This window comes from Aristolochia californica, unplaced genomic scaffold, assembly GCF_029961685.1.
Source record: "Aristolochia californica isolate CCGP_79_NKW_82.1479 unplaced genomic scaffold, dmAriCali1.0.hap1 SCAF_15, whole genome shotgun sequence".
NCBI classification, from domain to species: domain Eukaryota; kingdom Viridiplantae; phylum Streptophyta; class Magnoliopsida; order Piperales; family Aristolochiaceae; genus Aristolochia; species Aristolochia californica.
The window spans coordinates 19,433,311-19,456,016 of NW_027181826.1; the positions used below are offsets into that span (position 1 = coordinate 19,433,311).

The 22,706-nt window shown below is 36.7% G+C and overlaps 2 protein-coding genes across 5 annotated transcripts in view; one reads left to right on the plus strand and one right to left on the minus strand.

The window, feature by feature from the left end:
* LOC137951418 (histone-lysine N-methyltransferase CLF) overlaps nucleotides 1-5,439 on the minus strand; it is a 34,312-nt gene extending 28,873 nt beyond the window's left edge. For 2 of the 4 annotated variants that reach the window (XM_068798065.1, XM_068798063.1), the window contains exons 1-3: nucleotides 5,194-5,439; nucleotides 4,295-4,390; nucleotides 3,859-4,187 (exon numbers count right to left, since the gene is read on the minus strand). In XM_068798065.1, the coding sequence (XP_068654166.1) occupies nucleotides 3,859-4,187; nucleotides 4,295-4,390; nucleotides 5,194-5,259 (491 nt within the window). In that variant the 5' untranslated portion in view covers nucleotides 5,260-5,439. The remainder of the gene's footprint in view (nucleotides 1-3,858; nucleotides 4,188-4,294; nucleotides 4,391-5,193) is intronic. The other 2 variants (XM_068798064.1, XM_068798066.1) reach the window with 2 other exon arrangements.
* A 3,636-nt stretch (nucleotides 5,440-9,075) lies between these two features.
* Nucleotides 9,076-22,206, plus strand: LOC137951863 (protein RMD5 homolog). Its single transcript, XM_068798817.1, has 3 exons — nucleotides 9,076-9,217; nucleotides 9,691-9,732; nucleotides 20,438-22,206. The coding sequence occupies exon 3, from the start codon at nucleotides 20,462-20,464 to the stop codon at nucleotides 21,617-21,619; it is 1,158 nt and encodes a 385-aa protein (XP_068654918.1). The 5' UTR covers nucleotides 9,076-9,217; nucleotides 9,691-9,732; nucleotides 20,438-20,461; the 3' UTR covers nucleotides 21,620-22,206.
* Nucleotides 22,207-22,706: the final 500 nt, after the last annotated feature.

A 22,706-nucleotide genomic window follows, 5' to 3' on the forward strand; every position in this document is an offset into this window, starting at 1 on the left:
CAACAAAGAGGAGATTCACCCCTTCTTTGAAAAGACAAGCTTTAACTTGATTCCTTAGCACCCCACTCATTGCTGAGGGTGTATGGGCTAGATCTCTCGCCATTCTCAGCCCCCACAGCTTCTGCACAGACATTTTGATAAGATCCTGAACTTTACATCACATCTTGACGTCACATGGACTCATGTACAGCACAAGGCCATTCACCTCACTAATGTGCTTGCAAAATCAAAGGGCTCTCCAACAACATGTTGTCGTGGAGGCACCATTCCAATATATATGAATTAAGAACTTCTCTTTGTTGTAGTTACGGTGTCTTCTGCATGGTAGCCATTTTATTTTTCTATTTTTATTACTTCTAATTTTATTTCATCGTTACGTTACATCCCTCTTTGGACCCCTCTTGTACTCTCCTTGTATCAAATACATTCTCACCCTTATCAAAAAATATTGATCTCTCCTAATAAGCTCCCAAACAGCCAATACAGATTTAGAGCGATAAAGATTCGCTCATGGGCTCGAAGCCTCCGTGTTGCTGCTGCATTTGGGAAAGATTCTGTCCGATACCGCATTTCTGAGCTTGATCTCCTCGAAGAGCAAAGGTCACTCTCGTCCCCTGAACATCTACTCCGAAATCATTTAAAATTTGATCTTTCAAATCTTCTAAATAATGAAACCACTCACTGGAAACAGGGGGCCAAATTCCGCTGGCTGACTGACAGGGATGGAAATACCAAATTCTTCCATGTCGTTGCCTCAGCCCGTAAGAGAGCTAATCGTATCTCCTCTCTTCACAATGAAGACGAGGAGATCACAGATAGCATCTCCATTGCTAATGTTCTTGTGAAGTTTTTTTCAGATCTTCACACAGAGGAGTCATTCAACCGTTCTATTCTTCATCAGCTCAAGTTTAAGCATATCTCTGCCTCAGAAACTGAATTACTGGAGTGCCCTTTCTCTCTTGAGGAAATTGATGTGGCTGCTCTTGGCCTGCCAAAGGACCGAGTCCCTGGCCTAGACAGGTTCAATGGTGAATTTTATCAAAAATCTTGGGGGACAATCAGGAGTGATGTCCATGTCTTTGTTAGTAACTTCCATCAAGTTGGCATCACCCACAAATCCATCAGGGCTTCCATCATTGCCCTAATCCCAAAAAATACCAACTCAGCCCTCCCCCAAGATTTCAATCCTTTCAGTCTTACCACCAGCGCATACAAAATCTTAAGCCGAATTTTTTCCAATCGCCTAAGATTCATCCTTCCCTGTGTTATTAACCCATGTCAAAGTGCCTTTATCCGCAGCCACAATTTCCTGAACTTAGCAATGGCAGCCCACATATTACTTGACTCTTTCAAAAAATCAAGTCAACCAAGAGTTGTTCTCAAACTTGATTTCAAAAAAGCCTTTGACTGGGTTAACTGGAAGCTGATTGACCACCTTTTTGGTAAAATGGGTTTTGGCACCCGGTGGAGATTCTGGATGAGACATTTCCACTGCATCTTATTTTGTTCTTGTCAAAGGTAGGCCATGTGGGTACTTTAATTGAACTAGGGGAATTAGGCGGGGAGACCTGTTGTCACCTTTCATCTTCACCCTTATTGGCGAACATTTGTCGGCCATAGTTCGACTAGCTAAAAGATCGGGATGGCTCAGCCTCATATCCCCAGATCCTGCTCTGGACATTGCCCTCCTAAAATATGCAGATGACACCATCTTCTTCTGTAAAGGCTCTTTGAAACAAATTCATCACATTAAAGACTTGCTCAATCTATTTGAAATCTCATCCGGTCAGAAAGTCAGTTGGTCAAAGTCATCTATTACTGGTTTTAACATTGAACCCCACCTATTGAACTCCATGGCCATCTACCTTGGATGTAAAATTGAGATGCTCGATGCACTAATTTGGGCCTTCCCCTGACCCCTGGATTACCCTCCAAGTGCTCCGGGCACCCTGTAATTGAGCGCCTGAAGGGTCGCTTGGCTTCATGGAGAGGAAAATTCTTCTCTAAAGTTGGTAAGTTGGTTCTCATAAAATCATGCCTTCATGGAATCTATGGTTACTTTCTGTCTATGTTCCACCTCTATTAGAAACAGAATTGAGCTCATAAAAATAAGATTAGTGTGTAGAAGTTCAAATGGTGAAAAAAATATCACTTGGTAAAATGGGAAGAGGTCTGCAAACCAAAATTCCTAGGCAAACTAGATATCCGAGATATTGCCACTACAAATTCTGCTCTTCTCCTAAAATGGATCTGGAAACTCAATCTTTTCCCTGATCTAATTTGGAGAGCTTTAGTAGCTGCCAAAGTCAACAAACATTTAGTTTGGTGGACTGAGGGGGGAAGACGCTACCATCTGTCCCCAACCTATAAAAAAATAATCTTGCTACTCCCAGACTTCAAGAAAGTTGTTAAGTGCTACATTGGCAATGGAACCTCCACAAAATTTTGGTCCAATTGGTGGACAGGCCAATCCAGCCTCAACATTAGCTATGAGTCTATCTCAATCTTGGCAAGCAAAAATGATGCCTCTATCTCAGATCTTTGGTTTGAAACAGGGGGCTAGAATTTGAACCTAATAAGAGTTCTCTCGGATTCTGAAGCAATTTGGCATTTAATCTCCTTTTGAGCATCTCCCCAGCCAAACCCAGAATTAACCTTGATACATTGATCTGGACACCTTGTACAAAAGGTACTTTCTCAACTGCTTCAGCCTACAATTTCCTCAATAATCCCATTTCAAATCAGTCTAATCACCCCACGGCCTCTGCCTGGAACCTCCATGCCCCGCCTCGCGCAAAAAACATTATCTGGAGCGCTTGCAAAAATAAAATCCTCACCTCAAACTCTTTAATTTGGCAGGGAACCTCCATCCTAGATCCCTATTGTCCTTTTTTGCCAAAATGCCCCAGAAACAGCCAATCACATACTTTTATCTTGCCATTATGCCCATACTATCTAGACCAACCTTTTAAATAAAATCGGGTTCCAGTACTACGCTACACAAAATCTCTCATCCATCCACTATCCTCTCAATCACGGGTACTAGTCTCCCAAAGCTTGGAAAGATGCTTCTCTCATGTTGCATTGGGTATATAATATGGGGATTATAGAAAGAAATAAACAAGAGAAAATTCGAATTTATCTTCCCCCACTAAAATTTTGGTTGATAACATTACGGGCCAAGTAACTATCTGGCTCCTAACCCGAAGAGAATTCAGAAATTTCAGCAGTTCCAATCTTAGAAGAAATTGGCAGTTGGTTGCTAGGTTGTCTCAGCCTTCTCGCCCCCTGATCATAGTTATCTGAGCTCCCCCACCAACGGACCATTGCAAGCTAAATTTCGATGGAAGCGCTCTTGGCTGCCCTAGTCCTACAGGCTATGGAGGATTTATTCACGATGCAAACGGTTATCTTCTCTTCTCCTTCATGGGGCCACTTGGAGTCTCCGACTCCACAACAGCATAACTCTCTAGATTGCTTAACGGAATTAAAGTATTTATTAGCCGGCTCACAGACCCCCTCTACATTGAAGGAGACTCAAAGACTGTCATTGACTGGTGTGCAAAATCAATCAAACCTCCATGGCGTCATTGGGGTATGTATTCAGAAATCTGTAATTTAATTTCTTCTTTAAATTGTAATTGGAAGCACATTCCTCGCTCTGCCAATCATTTGGCCAACATTCAAGCTAAGACGGGTATTTTACTCCAACACCTTGTTGTGGAGGAAGGCCCTCTTAGCTAGGTTTATTTGTACTCTTCACTTTCTTTAATAGTTTATACACCTCATTTCAAAAAAAAAAAAAAATGGGAATGTGCAATAGATAAAATTGATTATCAAAAGTATTTGCCATGTTACCTGTCCAAAAAAATCCAAGTAGTGTAAGGAGGTAGCCTCTGCACTTCTGGAAGCTTGATGGGTCGAACTACATTCTTTCCTCCAAAATTGTTCCCTAAAAGAACTGCTGATGAAGACTGAAGATTATCGTCATGGCAACTATTGTTATCCTTCTTCCCATTGGTTACATTGAGACCTTTTAGCATGTTTATTGCATCTTCTTGCCTCTTTGCCAATAAATCTACTTTCTTGTCTGTAATTCTTCCTACAGAGTCTGCTCTAAGTTTTGTCAGAGTATACATATTGTTTGTGACACCAAGCAGCTTTTCTTTGTTTACTTCCATTTTTTTCTGAAACAAGAAACCAATAGCACCCATAAGTGAGTAGCACAATAAGGTCTGTAGATTTGACCCATAAAATGACACCAGAAACAAAATACAATAGCTAAACCCCAAACCTTTATAAGAATGCACCGTTCAACTGCAACTTGTTTCTTCAGTGAATCAATGACCAACTCCACAGAACCTTGGCTTGCATCCTGCGCTCTAATCATCTGAGAAAAATTAAAAACGGAGAAAGATTCACTAGGAAGATAAAGAAGAAATTTGGTAATTCAATTTGAAAATATAGACATGAGATTAGATAGATACAATAACCAGACAAACAGAAAGTTATTAGAGAATTAGATCTATTTCGTGCAAGTGGTATTCTATGTAAACATGCATAAATGCATCACTATATTTTTCATATAAGGAGAAACTGATAAGTCGTCCTTTTCCATGGAGAAGAAAGGAGCATAGGTTTCATTGTAACCATCTAAATTGATTCCTGTCCAGGTATCCCTCCTCTAAAGGTCTCTCCTATAAGAACAGCAAGTTCTAACATAACAGTAAAAATGCACGACAAATCACAGATTAAAACTAGTGAGCTTGCACATTAAATGGTATTGCAAAAACTGACACCTTAGACCATGAATCAAAACCCAATGCAGCAACATATATCTCGTCTGATACCCAACACCATTACACGATGAGACAAAACCCCAAGCAGCAACAAATATCTCGTCGATGAAACAAATCCAATTCAGCAAAATATATCTCGTCTAATAACCATAAAAACACACTTTGTCAATCCACATTATAGTAAAAACTAAATTTTTCCCTCCCACCACCTTCACTAGCATCAAAGGCACAAACATCAATAATCCCTTTAGCAGATCAAGCCAGAAAATAGAAGAAAATCGATAAATGAGATATATAAATAACACCGAATACAAACAAATCAAGAAGGAAAGAAAACGACAAAAGAATAAGCCTTTTGCAGATAAAGAGCAAAATATAAAATAAAACAAGATACCTCAGCTTCCTCATTGGAGGAGTCTGATCTGCTCGTGGGTGCAACAGGCGCCGCCTTTATTGTCATTGGGACGGAGCAATTCAATGTCTTACTCTCCTACCTCGGCCTACAAAAGATTTGGTGGCAATGCTGAGGCAATTCGAGGAGAGAGAAGAGGCGTTGGGTGTTCGGAAACCCTACGAGTGAAGAGAGGAGCCGTGGCGACACACAATGCCGCCGTCCGCCATCTTGGACCGTGAAACGTAACTAGAGGAACGCGTTGGTGGGAAGCCCTTTTTGAAATCTATGTAGCATTTGTAATTTTCCTTATCCTACTTTATTGTTTTTGTAGCGTACTCCTATCTTTATAATTTTATAAAAGGGTTGGCACACGTCGGCTTTTGCTGCTTTATATTTCACCCCATGGTTTTGGATCCAATAAGGGTTTTCCTTAAACGGACCAACGGGGTTTTATACCCGTAATGCCTTTTAGAAAATATTCTTTTTTAATAATATAACAATATAATTTATAAGTTTCTTAGATATAATTATGAAATAAATAAATATTTTAAAGCATTTTGTACTTGGACAAAATACCCAATGGCTTAAATAAAAATAATTTTATTTTATGGAATTTTTATGGAGTATTGGAATTTTAATCATTTTAAAACAAATTACAATTTTTACATGTTTAAAGATTTTTAATTGACTATTATCTTATAAACGGGCAAATGGTCTTTGTCACCAATTGGGATGCTAAATCAATTATTTTCTTTATCGGTTGAGATGGCAGAGCACACTTTTACGCTATATTTTCCAATAAATATGCTAATATTTGTGATTGGTGATACTTCTCTCAAGTGTTAACCTATATGGTATTCTAGGAAGCGATAGATTCCCGTTTTTATCAATGTTTTCGTGAGTGCCAATTCACATCTTCAACCAGACATCACAATGCCCTCCTCTAAATCTTCAAGCATTTTCCCTCCTCGATTAGTTGATCAATTTTTAATTTTTTAATAAGACTCATTAGTTTTAATACTTGGGTCTTACAAATATAAACCTACGAGGATGGGAAGAATAGGTTTATCAAAGTTAATGGTTAATCTTCAAAATTAGCTATAAAACTATACTAGTCACATGAGCATATATATAATTAAATACATAAACAAGCAATCACTTATACCATAACCCAAACTCAAACTGTTATATCCACTTGTTTACGTTGCAAAGTCAAATTCACTATGTCAACAATTTGATGACACCTACAACAACATACCGAAATGTCTAAATTACAAAACTTACGCTAGGTACAAATACTTAGACGCAAAAGCATTTTCAATAACCAGGGATCAACTTATCGAAGTTCAATTGATTGGTTTACGTTTTGCTAAGATTACTTATTTTAAAAGTTAGCATGAAAGCCTCTAATATATGTAGATATTGTAGTAACTAAATCGAAAAATAGAACACTCGATCCTAGGTGATTCTACCATCACAATAGCAGCTCAATTTGTTCTCAAATGAATGATTTAAAAATATGAACACAGTTGAGATTTGTAAAGTTAACAATTAGAGTTTTAAAACATTGTGGGAAGGGTTCAATTAAAGGTTTAATTTGATAGACTAACAACCAAACTCAACTAAACTTAGTTCATATGACTTCAAAATATGATTAAACAACTTAAGCACAAAAACACTAAGCACAATGAATACAATTTAAAATCAAAAGCACCGAATACTTAACTTTAGAAAACCTCATTTTTTGTTATTTTCTCTTGAATTTGAAAAATCTTAGATCTCTTAAAAGGTTGGGAAAGTTGGAATTTGCTTTTGGTTCTTGAAATAAAATAACCAGCTCTCCCAACCTTCCAAGAGAACATGGTTAAAAGTAGAGTATGGCCACGTTGTCTTGGTTAAGAGAGGTAGGCTAAAGTAGGTAATTGGTTGCTCTTTTTGCATCAATAAAAACCATGATTCTGGTTCTAGGAGTAATAGACTCAATAATAGGAGTGCTAGAGAAGTTGGGTAATGCAAGAACATGATTAATATACATTTAGTCAGTTTTTCAAAAGCTTTTGTAGCATCTGTATTCTATATTAGAGACTAGTTACAAAAGCATAATTTGTTACAACTCTCGTATTTTACCTTGTAAGCTCCAAGAAGCCTCTTAATTGCTTCAAGGTGGATGTATGAGGCCAATTTCTCAATCCTGGAATCTTGTCGTGTTCGACAGACACTCCTTCCTCATAAACCGCTTTGTCCTAAATAGTGAACTTTTGGTGAGGCAAAAATACAATTGGATAACTTGACTTGGAGGTGGTGGTCTTGGAGTACTCAAAATTTCATGCAAGCATCAAAAAAGTTTCCTCCAAAGACTCGGCCCTCTTCAAAACTCTTACTATATATGAGAATATCATCAACAAAGACAAGTAAAATTTTCTTTAAGAAAAGTCGAAATACATCATTCATCAAGCATCGAAAGGAAGTAAAACCTCCAAAATCTATGTTTTTTCTTGACCAACAAAATAGGGGAAGAGTAGGGACCATTGTTTGGCCTTATGATTCTTCTTGCAACATCTCCTTAACTAATCTATCTATTATAATTTTCTACGTGTGAAGATACAAGTAGGGCCTTGTCGTGGTAAGGAGGCGTTAGGTTGGATTGGAATATGGTGGTCATGGAGTCACCTTAAAGGTAAGTCATTAGAAAATATCATGGAAGGTAGTTAACAAATGTTGTAATTGAGGGGGGAGGCTATGTTCACCTTGTGTCTCTATGTGTTTGACTATTTGAGAGAATTGCTTTATCTTATGAAGACGCCATACACAATCTAAAATGACCTACTACTCATTTGACTATCTTTGATAAAGAATTCTATGGTAATTTTCTTAAAGTTTCATATAACTTATCTTAAAGAGTGTAACCATTGCATGGCTAATACCACATCCATTACTTTTATGAAAAGAACAAAAAAGTCAATACGAGTGCGAGATCATTGGATTATGATAGAGACATTCACCACTTTGGATGAATAATAAATATTAGTGTTCGACACATGACCATTTAAATAGCTAGACATTGTATTTGCTACTAGTACTAATGTTTTATTTAATTTTGTCACTTTTTATATAATTCTCCCTTCTTATTTAAGTCCAACCCCACATTATCTTAGTTTGATTTAGCTACTTTTCGCATTTGGTGAATAGGTCCGGTTTGGGTAAGTTGATTCTACTTTTAGCCTATACTCTCAAACCACTACTATTGTAAATCATTATATAAAGAATATATCCAATAATAATCAAGGTGCAACATGGCCCAATTCATCCCCCCCTCCCCTGCCAAAAAAAAAAAAAACAAAAAAATAAAGCTAAGTGAGGGTAAAAAAAAGTTTTAAAGGTAATCGAGGTTTGCTATCGATTTTGGAGTAGCAATTATAGAAGGCATTGATCAAAATTTTTAAAAAATCCTCAATATATGGTGTTGTAGATGTAAAAATCATGTTTTCCTTTGTCGATAGTAGATGTAAGTCGATAAAGTATTTAATTTGAATGAAACTACATCTAAGTCATTTTTATAACATTATTTTTTACCTTTACTAAAGGGCATGAACATTAGATATGGTTAGGTTAAATTCAAACCTAATTATTAATGGGTCACCTCCTTTAACCCATTCCCAATTTGTTTTGTGCTTTCATGGTTCGGTGGAGCTTGGATTCATGGGTCAAGGCTTTTTAAAAGGGGAAAAAGATCAGAGTAATCCATCTAAGATCGAGGACAGGGGTACACGTGCAAATATGCAATTTAGAAGGGCTACGTTGTGAATAATCTCAGTGATAAAGGACAAAATATCGGACTTTATAAGAAGATGTTTGCTTGCGCTGATCACAGATTCACGGCCCTCTGTTTCTTCGGATGTCTGCTAGATTAAGCCCCTCTTCAAGTTGAGACTGATTTCACTTCCCAATACTCATTCTCTCTCTCATTTGCAAAACCCCTTGGTCTTTTCTTTTCCATTGTTGGCTAAATCGCCGTGGCATAGAGGTATAGCTTCCGTTTTCACGATTTTTTTTTCATTAGTTTTCCTTTCGATTTTTTATTTTGGTCATTGTTGGATCTCAATACCTCGTTGATGGTGCGGATATCTTTGATGGAAAATATGATTTCCATCTTTAATTTGATGTGTTTCATGTGGTTTTTGTGCATCATTCGTATCCTGTTTTTTTTTTTTTTTTTTTTCCTTGTTGCATCTTGTAGAGGAGTGAACATTGATGATGAATAGTATGAGGAATTGAGTGTATTTGTTTGACCTTGTTATTTCCTTGGTGTTTTATATCTGTTCCTCCTGGAGTTAAATTTGGAACGTCCATTTGATTATTTAATCTGTTTCAAGTTAACAACTTCATTGTCCGTCCTTTGAATTGAACCGCTACAAAAATTTTCTTCTGAATAATCATGTTTCTTCGGTTTAAGCTGTAAAACGTGTTTTAGTCAGTGTATCGTTTGGTGTGTGACAGGACGGGCGGAGTGTATTTGAAATATTGCAACAATTTGGACAGGTATGCATTGTGCTATTTTTGCATCTGTAAACTTTTTTGTTGCTGACAATCTCTTGGGTTAACCATAACATATAATCAAGGAAAGCCTTAACGTTGTTGGGGCAATGCTCCGATGATGACTACTTATTTTGGTTGCTAGTATTCGTCTTTAATACCCTTTCTCAGTTGTCCACTTGTCATGAGACTCTCTATCTGTTGTAGTTTGCAATTTTATGTCTACCTGCTCGTACCGGAACGGGCAAGTTAGTAAGTATGTCTTCAAACCTACAAAGTAGTGTAATGGAGTTAAAGCTGTATTTTTTTTATCCTTTCCCTAGTAATCTAACCAATACCTGTTTAGTCTCTTGTTATTCCATATCCATAGGCCTGAGTAGATTATAAATTTGTTCGGATTCTGAATTTGGTGACTTGCATCTCTTGTCTGTGCTCTTCTGCCCAATCAATTTATGTATCGTTGAACTTCATGCTCTTGAGGTATGGGCCAAGTCTCTGGCCACAAAATTTATCTCTTAAAATTCAAAACAAACTCTCGTCCCTTGCATATTAACCTGATTCAAGAAGAATAAATTTTAATATTGTAAAGTCTAAGACTTAAGAGCCCTTTGCTTAAAGTTCTCAAAGAGTTATCCAATCCAAATTTTGATTTCTTTAATTTCTACTCAATAGCTTATTATAATTTTTTTGAATGTTACTAATTGTAAATTTCTTGACATTCCTCTATTTTCTCAAGAGGGAGCTATTTCTTTCCTTTTTCCTTAAGATAGAAAAATCACCAATATATAACTTGTGTGCAGCAAAAGATATTTCACTCAAATAATTGTGCAAACACCTAGTGCACTGCCAAAAAGTAAATGGAGAAAATAGAGTAAACTAACAAGTGCAAAACACATTAGTCACAAGACAAGATTTTATGTGTAAGACCTCCATTATTGAGGGAAAAAACCATGGAACAATTCTGGAAGAAAAAATTCCCTATGCAATAGTGAGTTTACAATTTTTATCCTTCTCAAGTTTTGCCTGAAGCTTGAGGATTTAGAAGACAAATAAAGAAGTACCATTAAATTTGAAAAGATAAGAGAAATGCCACAGCTCAAACCCCAAAACCATTCTCAAACAACATATGAAACACCCAAATAATGTCTTTCCAAGAACTTGGAGATCACCAAGTTGCTGATTGGAGCTGTGGTGGATGTAGTGGTACTTCGCATACACAAGAGTACTGTCACCCTTCGTCTCTCTGAAATCTGAAATCTTGAATAAAAGTTCACGTCCTATTCTCTCTCTTTTTCTTTTCCTCTTTATCCCTTTTTCCTTCTATTCCCCATAGAGTTTTTTTTTTGTTCGTTTAGTTTTTATTTTATCTCCTTCTCATGTGAGAGAATGAGAGAGAGAATTGGTATGGCTCACAGTATGGGCTGGACCCCAATTTACTACACACAACACTTTATTTCATACATATGCATTTTTTTCTAAAACATTGTCTTCCTATCAGTCCACGAAGAGGTTTTTTATTGTCCTGGGTGAAAATGCCTCTTGTAAATTAGTTGTTATAGTGGTTGGATTATAAAGACGCAGGGGGAGATTAAGTAATATAATTTATAGAATAATTAAGAGGTGGATTTGTAGTACTATGTGACAGGTGGATGCTGCAAATAAAATCTGACAAGACTGTCAGAAACCATGCTTTTTATTGCAGATTTTTTTATTTTGTATATTTATATTTGTAGTGCATAATGTTGGCAGTTAATAGGTGTCAGTACAGAAGATTAAGCTGAAGGTATTAGAAATGAGAATTTTAATTTGGATGTGTGGTAAAATCAGCAAAGACAAAGCTTAAGCTGATCTAAGGTAAATCTGTTGACTTCATTTTAGTGAACCAATTCAAGAGAATATGAATCTTGTGCAAATTGAGGGCTCAATGTATCCCTATGATAAATATGGATTATACAAGTGGAAAGGTGAGTATGGAGGATTTAATTCTAAATGTGGAAGGGTGTGTATGTGGATTACATCCTCCATACTTATCCTTCCACTTGTATAATCTAGACTAGATTATACAAGTGGAGGGATGAGTAAGGAGGATGTAACTTGTTGAATAAATATGGATTGCTGTTCAGAACATTATGCGATATGTGTGCTGAAACAATGAAAGCAAATATTATGGGATGACCGTTAGATATTGGTCATCTTTATTGCAGAATGTTGGCCATCAATAAGCTGCAATTACATTAGATTAAGGTGGTCAACAAGAGAAAGTTGAGGTGGACATGTGGCAAACGAGTGAAGAAAAATCTTAAATCAGTATTTTGAGAGAAAATTTTTTGGTGGCTCAAATAGATGAGCATCAAAGAGAGAGGCAGTTGAGATAGTTTAGGCACGTTTAAATTTGATTAATAGTGCACAACAAGGAGATTCACATTATTATTGGTTGAATGAGTGGAAAAAGGCTGACGTGACCTCGATGAGAGTAGTAAGGAAAGAGTGAAGAAGAGTAACATAGCGATGGATTTAACAAAGAGTAGAATGGAGGAGAGATTATTTTGCTGCAAATATGGTTGAGATAGGGATTGATTATGTAATTTCTGTAAATTGACTTAATGCTATTGGTTATTTGACCAAATTGATGAGTTTTACTAATCTCTGTTTCCTTGTAAATTAATAAATAAGTAAAAAAAATAATGTTCTCAATAGTTAAGTGGTTCATGTATGGTTTGTGATTTCTCAAATTTTTATAAGAAAGAGATTTTCATTCAGAACTTATCAAGTATTTTTGGAATTTCAAAATTTTGAAATGTGATTTTCACTTTATTCTAGAAGTTGTAGCTTTCGGTACATGACCACATAATAGTCGCTTGTAAGTGTTCAGTAGAATTCTTTTACGGCATGCTAGAAACAACTGGAGTACCTTGTAAGTGTATAACAGCCTTCTTTTACAACGTGGTGGAGAGAGCATCTTCTTTCTGCCAGCCTTGTTTCTATGTCAGATACAAAATGCACATCCTTTCACAACATATTCAAAACAACAAGAGAAACAGCTCTCTTATGTCTCTCTCTCATCCTTCCCTCTTTCTCAAGGCATTGTATTTTCTCATTTGTGACTTTCTTTCCCTAATAGGAGACTACTATGTGAATTGGACTGTCAGCTCAATGGCCACATAGGGTCCGAGGTTCATGTCTTTCCTGGGGTCCTGGGTATGGTTTGCACGTACACATGGTATACATTTGAAAAAAGAGAGTATCTATTGCTATTCCCAATTGAGTCTTTATTCTTTGGTATTTTGAGCACCATGTGCCAAGTGCTCGGAGGTTCTCCTGTTTGCCACCAACTTCTTAGGGAGAGCAACCTAAGTTGCATGCCCTGAAGCTTCCACATATGCTGATTTGTTTCTTTTCATTTTTTGTTTGGATACTGCAATCTCAAACAAATGCACTCTTCATTGCCGAACATAGGATTGACTTCCAAGAATTAAGTTTTCTAAATATGAGTAATGAAAGTCATGTTATTGTCTTCTTTACAGAATCAATTTGCTTTGCTGGTCTTAAAAGTATGATTAAGGGAGTGTTTCTCTGCCCATGGAAAATTTCTTACAGGGTTTTATACGATAGCAAAAGAAATTTATTTTCATTATCTTAAAATTATACCAGTGTCGACTGTACTGCTGATATGCGTTGCGTTTCTGGTGACATGTAAGATTTTGAGGCGGGGCACAGTATCCTATGCAGTTATGTATCGAGGTTTTATCATTATTTTCTTACCTGTTTTATCAGACCTGCACCTTATAGGGCATTGCTGTGCATTATGTATTGGTCTATTGTATCCGGTTTTAGATGGTCCTGATATGATGCCAGAAACCTATATGGTACCCCTGGGTTTTACTACTCTGCTAATCCTAAAATTGATGAAGAATTAGTTGGTTTGTTCTGTTATCTTGAAGTGGAAAATGGTAAAGTTTGTAAATTCAGGAGTAAAGATAATTAGAAAAGTTTGAAATCTTTAAAGCTAAAATTATGGCACACATGTGTTGAAGGAGAAGCAGCTTTAACCCATCTTTGGTGAAAGTGGTGAGGATACTGTGTTTTTTTGTTAACTTGGGTCCAAAGCCCATCCCAAAATGGACTAGCCAACTTAGGAAACCTCTTTCCCAACTAATAAACTCAAGATTTTTGTACTCACTAATCCATGTGGGACTATTCATTAACACTCCCTCTCACGTGTAGACCATATTTTGTGGCTCTACAAGTGGATAATTTAGGAGTAGGCAGTTTAGGTGTGGGCCATTTTTTGTGGCTCTACAAGTGGATAGTTTTAGGTGTAGGCCCTCTTTTGTGGCTCTACAAGTATATAGTTTTTAGGTGCAAACCCACATATGAGTACTTGCTCTGATACCATGTTAAGTTGGGTCTAAGGCCCATCCCAAAATGACTAGCCACCTTAGGAAATCTCTTTCCCAACTAATAAACTCAAGATCTTTGTACTCACTAATCCATGTGGGACTATTTCTTAACATTTTTATTAGTTGAACTCATGTTATCCATCTTTTAGAAAATTGATGGACTGTTTTTTTTTAAACAAAAAATTGATGGACTGTACTGATATGTTGCCTTAAATATGAAAATAAAAACAGAATGCCTATGACTCATGTTTGATTATGTCAAAACATTGATAAAGATATATTATTTTCAGTGAATTTCTTGAGATTTGGGGAGATTTAGGAGACCCACTGACGACATTGCTGACAAGAAAATTGATTCTATCTCCTTAGGGATGATTTTTTTTTTTTTTTGGAAAAGATGTATTAATAAAACAGGAGAAATTACAAAGTTTGGGGGAGCATTTCCCTTACAACCAGCGATTGTAGGGTAGCTCCCTGTCTGGCAAGTACATCTGCTGCCGAATTTGCGGATCTCGGAATGTGGATCCAACAACAAGAAACAATTGAGGTAATATCTAAAATTTCCTTAAAAGTATCCCAGTGTCTCCATGGAGGAGAAGACACGTTCTCACACCATCCAATCACCACTTTTGAGTCCCCTTCAACTTGGAGGGGCCCACTGCATCTATCCGTAGGAATGAAAATTAAGCTTATATTATCAGTCATCATGCTGCCCAACCAAACTAATTGGTGATTGAATAGTTATTGAGGAGCAACAAACATATTGACACATTTTTTTGGTTCTAAGCAAAAGGGAATAGTTTCTCTTGTCCCATTTCTATCGTAGATCTGTGCTACAGTGTGAGAATCGAGCTGAATTAGAGAATTTTTTTGAAGGATAGGCATAAATTTGAATTTAAGTAGGCAGTAGCATAATATGGCAATAATGCTGTTTCTTAGAGTCTTCTTAAAAAAAAGGCTGTTTCTTAGAGTAAATTTCTTTCTTTTTTTGCCACTAAGTGTACCTCATTGGTTCATGTTTTCAAAATTTTGAAATGTGTGTGATGCTATTTTTTCAATTTTAAAAGTGTGGGAGGTTATAATTTTTAAAGAAAAAAAGTGTGGTAGATTTTTTTAGATATTCTTTTTATTTTTATTCAAATATTACATTGAGAGCAATTTAGGAATAGTCAATGGTTGTCTTTGAAATTTCAAAACACTGAATGGGTGACAGTTATAGGCTTCAATACATGACACTATCCGAATGGAAAGATTAGATTCTGTTGAAGCCTATACATGGCTGCTTTTAGATCAGTAAAACCACGAACAGAAACAGTAATATTCACTTTCTCCTCTGTCTTTCTGCAAAACTCAGGACTCTCCTCTCATTTAAAACTAATTCTTCCAATTTTCTGCTGTTTCTTGACTGAGTTTTCAATCTTTAACATTACCTAACAACATAAGGTTTTAGGATTTAAACCGGAGAACGAAAATAGGTGAGGGGAAATATTCCTCATTTTGTTAATGGTCTACAAACTCAAAGCTTTCAAAGCTTCCACAACTGTTACCCATTCAAATAGAAGTCATGAAAGTGTCTTTGATATCTCTGAAATGACAGAAATGTTGCCTGTGTTTCCTGGGTCTATCTACTCTCAACAGGCTAGGATTGAAGGCACTGAATTGATGTGGCCGAGTCCTGTTCTGGTTTGAATTTTCTGGTTGAGTTTTATTTAATCCAAGATCTCATCTAATTCCAAAGCAAGGTGGTAATTGGGAAGAATGACAAACATTTTCTTTTAGGGGGGGGGTTAGTGCACTTTGTAAGTGCTGGGGAAAGTAAGAGGGAAAGTGAAAGTACTTTCCCTAGTGAAAGTTGAAGTGAAAGTGAATCACTTGTTTGTGTTAATGTGTGCAATGGAAAGTGTAGTGTAAAGTACTTGTTTGTGTTAGTGTGCACTATGTAAAGTGCAGTGTAAAATACTTGTTTGTGTTAGTGTGCACAATGGAAAGTGTAGAGAGATTATTTATTAATAAAATATTTTGATATATCTGACTTTTAGAAAATTAAATTAATATTAGTTAATAAATAAAATATATTAAATATAATGATTAAACAAATGCTTACTTTTCTACTATTAAAATTGTAATCAAATTGTAATTTTATAATATCTAAATATGAAATAGTTATATAAAAAGGATATTATAAAATATTTATTAACTTAATATCTATTAGTAATATCAAAATAATATTAATTTATTAACTTAATTTATAGAAAGTAAAATATCCACAACCTTCTTGCTTTTAGTTCACTCTCCATTTCACATATTCGCTCTTCTTCAGGCACTTCTCATAACCCCTGCCTCCCTCGCTTTCTTCTTAGCTTCCTAGCACCAGAGACCAAGAGCTCTCCTTCTCTGGGAGAAGAAGCAAGAACGAGGTAGTTTTTTTTCCCTTTTTTTGAAGAGAGGACCAAAGGAAGAATAACAAGATGCTCACAGTCAAGCCCTTGCAGTTTCCCCTCCTCTCTCGCTTTTCAAAACCCTTCAAAACTCTAATCTCGCATTTCCTCTATCTGCCGCTAAAACCTCTAGAATGAAGTCCTCTCTTCCTGTCATGACGCCACCGACTACCGCCGATACCCAAACACCTTGCTAGACACGGGTCGATATCCTCTTGGAGTCCCTCCCCTTCATCCAGAGGTTTTGAGCGAAGACCATCGTCGTCAAATACGATGGTGCCGCCATGAAGTCAAGAACATTGCCGGGGAAGGTTGCAGAGGAGGGAGTGACATCGCCAAAGGTCGCGAGTGGTTGCAAATTTTTTTTCTTTCTCCAGCTTCCTTTCGACAGCCCTATAGCCCGATGTAATTCAACGAGTGAAAGTGAATTCACACGTCGAATGGTGTGAATTCATTTTCACTCGTTTTATGAGTAAATGGAGTGAAAGTGAATACCCTAGTGAATTCACTTTCACTCGGAACTTATAGAGGGCACTAACGAAATTTTGTGCACTTTACCTAGTGTAAGTGAAATACATTTCACTTACAGAGTGCACTAACAGGGTTTAGGGAGGGGTATCTTTTCACATTAGACCATAATAGGGAAGAAGAATGAGGAGAATTTGTGTTCTAACAAGAATAAAATACCGGAGCTGTTGATTTCAAGGGCCAACACATAAACACAGGAGATCTCAAGAGAAGGAGAGAAGAGAGGAACTCAAGTTCTTGGGAGAGAGGAGAGAAGAAAACATGGGAAAGAGAAGAGGAAAAGAGAGAGATGTAAGGACGAATTTGAACCAAGATGAAGATGTTTGAATGCTCTATGCTATGCCTTGATGCTGTATTTATAGTTGTGGGGAGATGTTTACAACGACTATAATGCCCTTAGGGATACATGTTTCAAGAGGAAAAAAGACAAAAGAGGACATGCACCAACTTGCATAATTACAATTCTATGTCTTCTCTATGGAAGTTCTCCTTTTTTACTAGCCATGTTTGTAACACTCTCCCTCAAGCTGGTGATTGTAACTTTACTTTGCAAATAATCTTGGTCAAGAAACTTGTGTGTTTGAAAAGAAATTTTAATTACCTCGCTTTGATTCATCTTGTTTTTGTTCACATCATGTTTGTAGTGTTCATCTTGTTCTCATATTGTTTTCCCCTAACTTGATTATTGTAGTCACAAAAAAATTATAACACAATACATGGAATTCTTCATTGTAGATTATACTTCTTCTCAAATGATAACAACCCTCATATTTCAATTTGGAAGGAGGCGTGACCACTGCAACACTATACTTCCAATCTCATCCATACTTTTCCTTCTATTCCCCCCCCTCTTCCCAAGCTGGGAGGTAATGGCAATGATCCCAACTTGAAAAAAAGGTTGTAGTAATATCTCCTCTATCAAGGTGTCCTAAGGATAAGTACTCAATCGAATTCAAACTCTCAAAAAGTAAAAAAAATGGGCAATAAAGCAGGAGTCGAAACCAACCTCAAAGGATTTCAAACAAAATATTGATAATAATCACTAAACAGGGGGCCTATCACTAGAAGGACGACGATAAAAAACCCAAAGGGTACCAATAAAAAAAATCTCAATGGACTTAAAAACACCCATATATAAAAAAAAGAGCAACCAAAAAAACGCACCAAGGGGTTGGCCTAAGAGGGTAAACGAGAGTAAAAAATGATGGTAGGAGAAAGATGAGTAAAAGGGGTAATGGGGGATTGAAGAAAGAAAAAATAACTAATACCGTAATAAGAAGGAGACTGTAATGGTAGAACTAAATTAACTTAGCAAATTTGACCAAGTATGACTTTTGGATGGTGACCAAGTTTGATGCAAGAGGGATATAAAAAATAATTCCTCTATGAACATGAAGATTGAGAAAACTTAAAAAAAAATTCCAATAAGAAAGTTTTGAGATGAAACATAATAATGAAAACTTTCCGAACATAGACTTCTCATGTAAGGCAATTACATTTTTACACAATTTGACCAATTTGGAAACAAAATATTCAAGAGATAAATTCTGGAATAAGGGAGATTTAGGATACTAATATTTGGAATTTAGAATGAGGAAACTAAAGTTTCCAATTCAAAAATTTCAGACTTTGTCAAAAAGGAAACTAAACTCATATAGGAAAAACCTTCTCTTAAGGAAACTAATGTGATGTGTGATAAAAAAAAAAGAAAACTTTTAATGAAGGAAATATACTCAAGTTAGTAAAATCTTGAAAAGAGTTTTAAAACAAATAGGAAACTTAATCAACATTAGCAACTCAGAAAGTGAAACAAAAAATTGAGCTTAAATTCGGATTTTTCGCATCCAACACAAACTGTTCAGAAAGTTGAGGCTTTCTATTGTTACCCGAAATTTTTCTGTTGCTTCGGATGTCGATTTCTCTTTGTAGGAAAATCTGTTTCAATCAATTCTTTTTGAGTTGAAAACTAGAGTCAAAGATCTTTTCAACTGTATATAATTTGCTGTATAAAATGTATGGTCAAAGAGGTAAGAAAACCAATAAAAACAGGAATTGGGAAAGAAACTAATAGGAACGAGAATTTTTTTTTTTTTCTTCCCTTTCTTCTCCATCTTCTTCTCCTTTTCCATGTCAGATCATCACCCACTCTGATACTATGTTGATTTCTAGGGCCAACACATGAACACGAGATCTCAAGGGAAGGAGAGAAGAGAGGAACTCTAGCTTTTGGGAGAAAGGAGAGAAGAAACCATAGGAAAGAGAAGAGAAAAAGAGAGAGGTGTAAGGACGAATTTGAGCCAAGAGGAAGAGTCTTAAATGCTCTACCCTATGCCTTGAGGCTGTATTTATAGTTGTGGGAATATGTTTACAATGACTACAATACCCTTAGGGCTACATACTTCAAAAGAAGGCATAAGAGGACATACACTAAATTGCATAATTATAATTTTATACCATTTCTATGGAAGTTGTCCTTATATATTAGTCATGCCACTCTTACATACGTGTGTGTCTTTTAACATATATCTTAAAAAATAATTCTGGAGTATTACAGTTGAAGTCCCTAAGGGCTTGAGAGTCCTCTCTCCTGTTTCCTATTGTGATTCTCTTCTCTAAAGAAATCTTTGCCATAAAAAAAAGGAGCTTAAATAGTGTTTAAATTTTAGGCGAAAAATAAATTCATTGGGTGATTGGAAACTAAGTACATTGGTGCTTTATTTATATTAGAGAAAATATAGAATTAGAGTAAACTTAAACTGCCCATTTGATAATTACACCTAAATATGATTCTTAAAGATAAGTCCTAAAACAATTAAACAACTAATGCATAAATAGAGAACCGATAAAATTACAAGACCTCTTTTGTGAGACTCTTTTCTGTAAGACTACCATATTAATTCTTGATTGTAAGACTCTTTTACCATGAGAATCACATAAGACTTCTTGTTTACTTCTGCAACAAATAGCATTAGCAATTTATCTGTGGTGAAGATGGATGATGTTGATGCATTGTAGGAGATGCTAGATCCGTTTGTCTTAAGAGGTAAAGAAACAATGAATGAGAGGCTGGTCTTGAAATTTACCCTGATTGTTGAACCTTCTTTAGGAAGTACCTGTGCTTCATTCACATGAGATCCTTGGGTGGTGAGGATCCTGCTCAGCAGCAGAAGCCTTTCTCACTGATCTAATTATTTAGAATGACATTGTCTTGAAAAATTGAGGTTGTCTTGCATATAATAAGTTTGCTGTAGTATTATGCATTACTGCTTATTGCATTTGAGAAACATTGCTATTTTACATTTAAATTTTGGTTAATGCTGTTGTAACTGTATTAAAAAAGTGCAGGTTATCTGATCATTACGAGCAAACATGGAGCTCAACACAATTAAAGATGCTTTTGATCGTGTTTCCAAGAAGCAGAGGTTGTCTACTTCCAAGTTGCAAGAAGTGGTTGACCAGGTTGAGCGTGAAATGGAGACTGCCCTGGCAAAAATGCATGCATCTGAGGATTTAGCCTTTGCCCTCGATCAGAAAGCATTTCTTAAAGAACTCAGTAATAAACTGAAAGAGATTGGGCCCATCAATCAGCTGGAAGGATCACAGAAGGAACTTAACATGGCACTAATCAAGTATGCAAAACTCCTTGAGAAATCATTCATTCCAGATATATCGAAAGCTTATCGGAATGTTGAGTTTGATAGCCACATAGTGAACCGAATAATTGCTAGTCATTTCTACCGGCAGGGCCTCTTTGATCTTGGAGATTGTTTTATAAATGAGGCCAATGAACCAGAGGCAACCACATTGAAATTCCCCTTTTTGGAAATGTATCAAATACTTGAAGCCATGCAATCTAGAAATCTTGGACCTGCTCTTACTTGGTCAGCTACCAATAGGGACCACCTCCTGCAGAATGGTTCCAACCTTGAATTGAAACTTCACCGGCTACAGTTTGTAGAAATACTCCAAAAAGGTAGCAGAAGTGATGCACTAAACTATGCCAAGTCTCACTTAGCTCCATTTGCTTTGACCCATATGGCCGAGTTTCAGAAACTCATGTGTGGTCTTTTGTGGGCGGGTCGGCTTGACCAATCACCTTATGCCGAGCTCTTGTCTCCAACACACTGGGAAATGCTCGCAGAGGAAGTGACCCAGCAGTTCTGCAGGCTTTTGGGGCAGTCTTATGAGAGCCCGCTAAGTGTTGCTATAGCTGCAGGGATTCAAGGGTTGCCTACTCTACTTAAGCTAATGAATGTCATGGCAGCAAAGAAGCAGGAATGGCAGGTAATGAAGCAGTTACCAGTGCCAGTTGATTTGGGGAGAGAGTTCCAGTTCCACTCCATATTTGTATGTCCAGTTTCACGAGATCAGGGAAGTGAAGAAAATCCGCCTATGCTAATGCCTTGTGGGCACGTTTTGTGCAAGCAGTCTATTATAAAAATGTCAAAGAGTAGCACTCGCACTTTCAAATGCCCATATTGCCCACTGGAGGCTACCGTGGCTCAGTGTAGGCAGCTCTATTTCTGATAGATCTGTGTTTTGTGAATGAAAAGACAAATCCCAAATGGCCGTCATGTGTAATTGTACAATTCTGTAACATGTGGTGGTGTTGGTTTTAATGTATGTTATGGATCTTTTGTAAATAGATAATTCTTTCGAGCATACATGTGAGAGAAGCTTCAATCCAAAATGAGCTACGATCAGTTTAAACGATTGATTTGTCCGTGCAGACAGGAAATACAAAGAGGGAAAAATATGGAGTTTGGTGAAGGATGGATTTCTGATTGCAGCGGCTCCCGTCGTAGGCAAGTAGGATGTGTAGACTGCTGGCTAAAGTTCTCGCTGATGATGACGACGAACCTGGACATTCCATGAGTAATATGAACCTGACTCAGAGGAAGGCTAATGAAAGGTCCGGCGGAAAACAGTGCTTCCCGAAGTCTGGATGATCAAAAGGCCATAAACAGGTAGGCGAGACCTGTAAATCCGATAGGAATACGATGTGACAGGGAATGGACTTGCTGCTCAACTCATTTTTTCTTCTTGTCCCTCTTAAGGCTTCATCTTGTTGAGGTTAGATATTTCTCACTTTCATCCACTTCGGTGATGTATCTTCTTCTTCTGCCAACATTGTTTAGTGTAATGCAAGAGTTCTCTATACCTCAAAAAACCCATCTACTTCTCCCCTTATGATTGTTGAATCCCTCTCATTAGATGATTTTCTTTTGTTAGCTCAAACTTCCTCTCAGAACCCAATGAAGTAATGATAAATACTATTAATCTCCTTTAATGATTCATCAAACCTCAAAACAACCTTGTTATATGAACGATCAAATTCCATTAAACCTTAAAACAACCTTGTTGTATGATATATCGTCTAATACCTACCTACTCCTGAATCACCCACAACTCACCAATCCACACACATAAGCACCCCAGCCAAAAGGATTAAACAAAAACAAAAACGAGTAAACTAACCTGAGCCAAACAGATCGGCAATTTCTTTGGATTCTCTTACTAGGTTTAGGGATACTTAAGAATAAAAAATGAGCATGAAAACTTGTAACAATTCCCTTGGATTGGACGTGTTCTAATACCAAGGAGAATAAGAAAG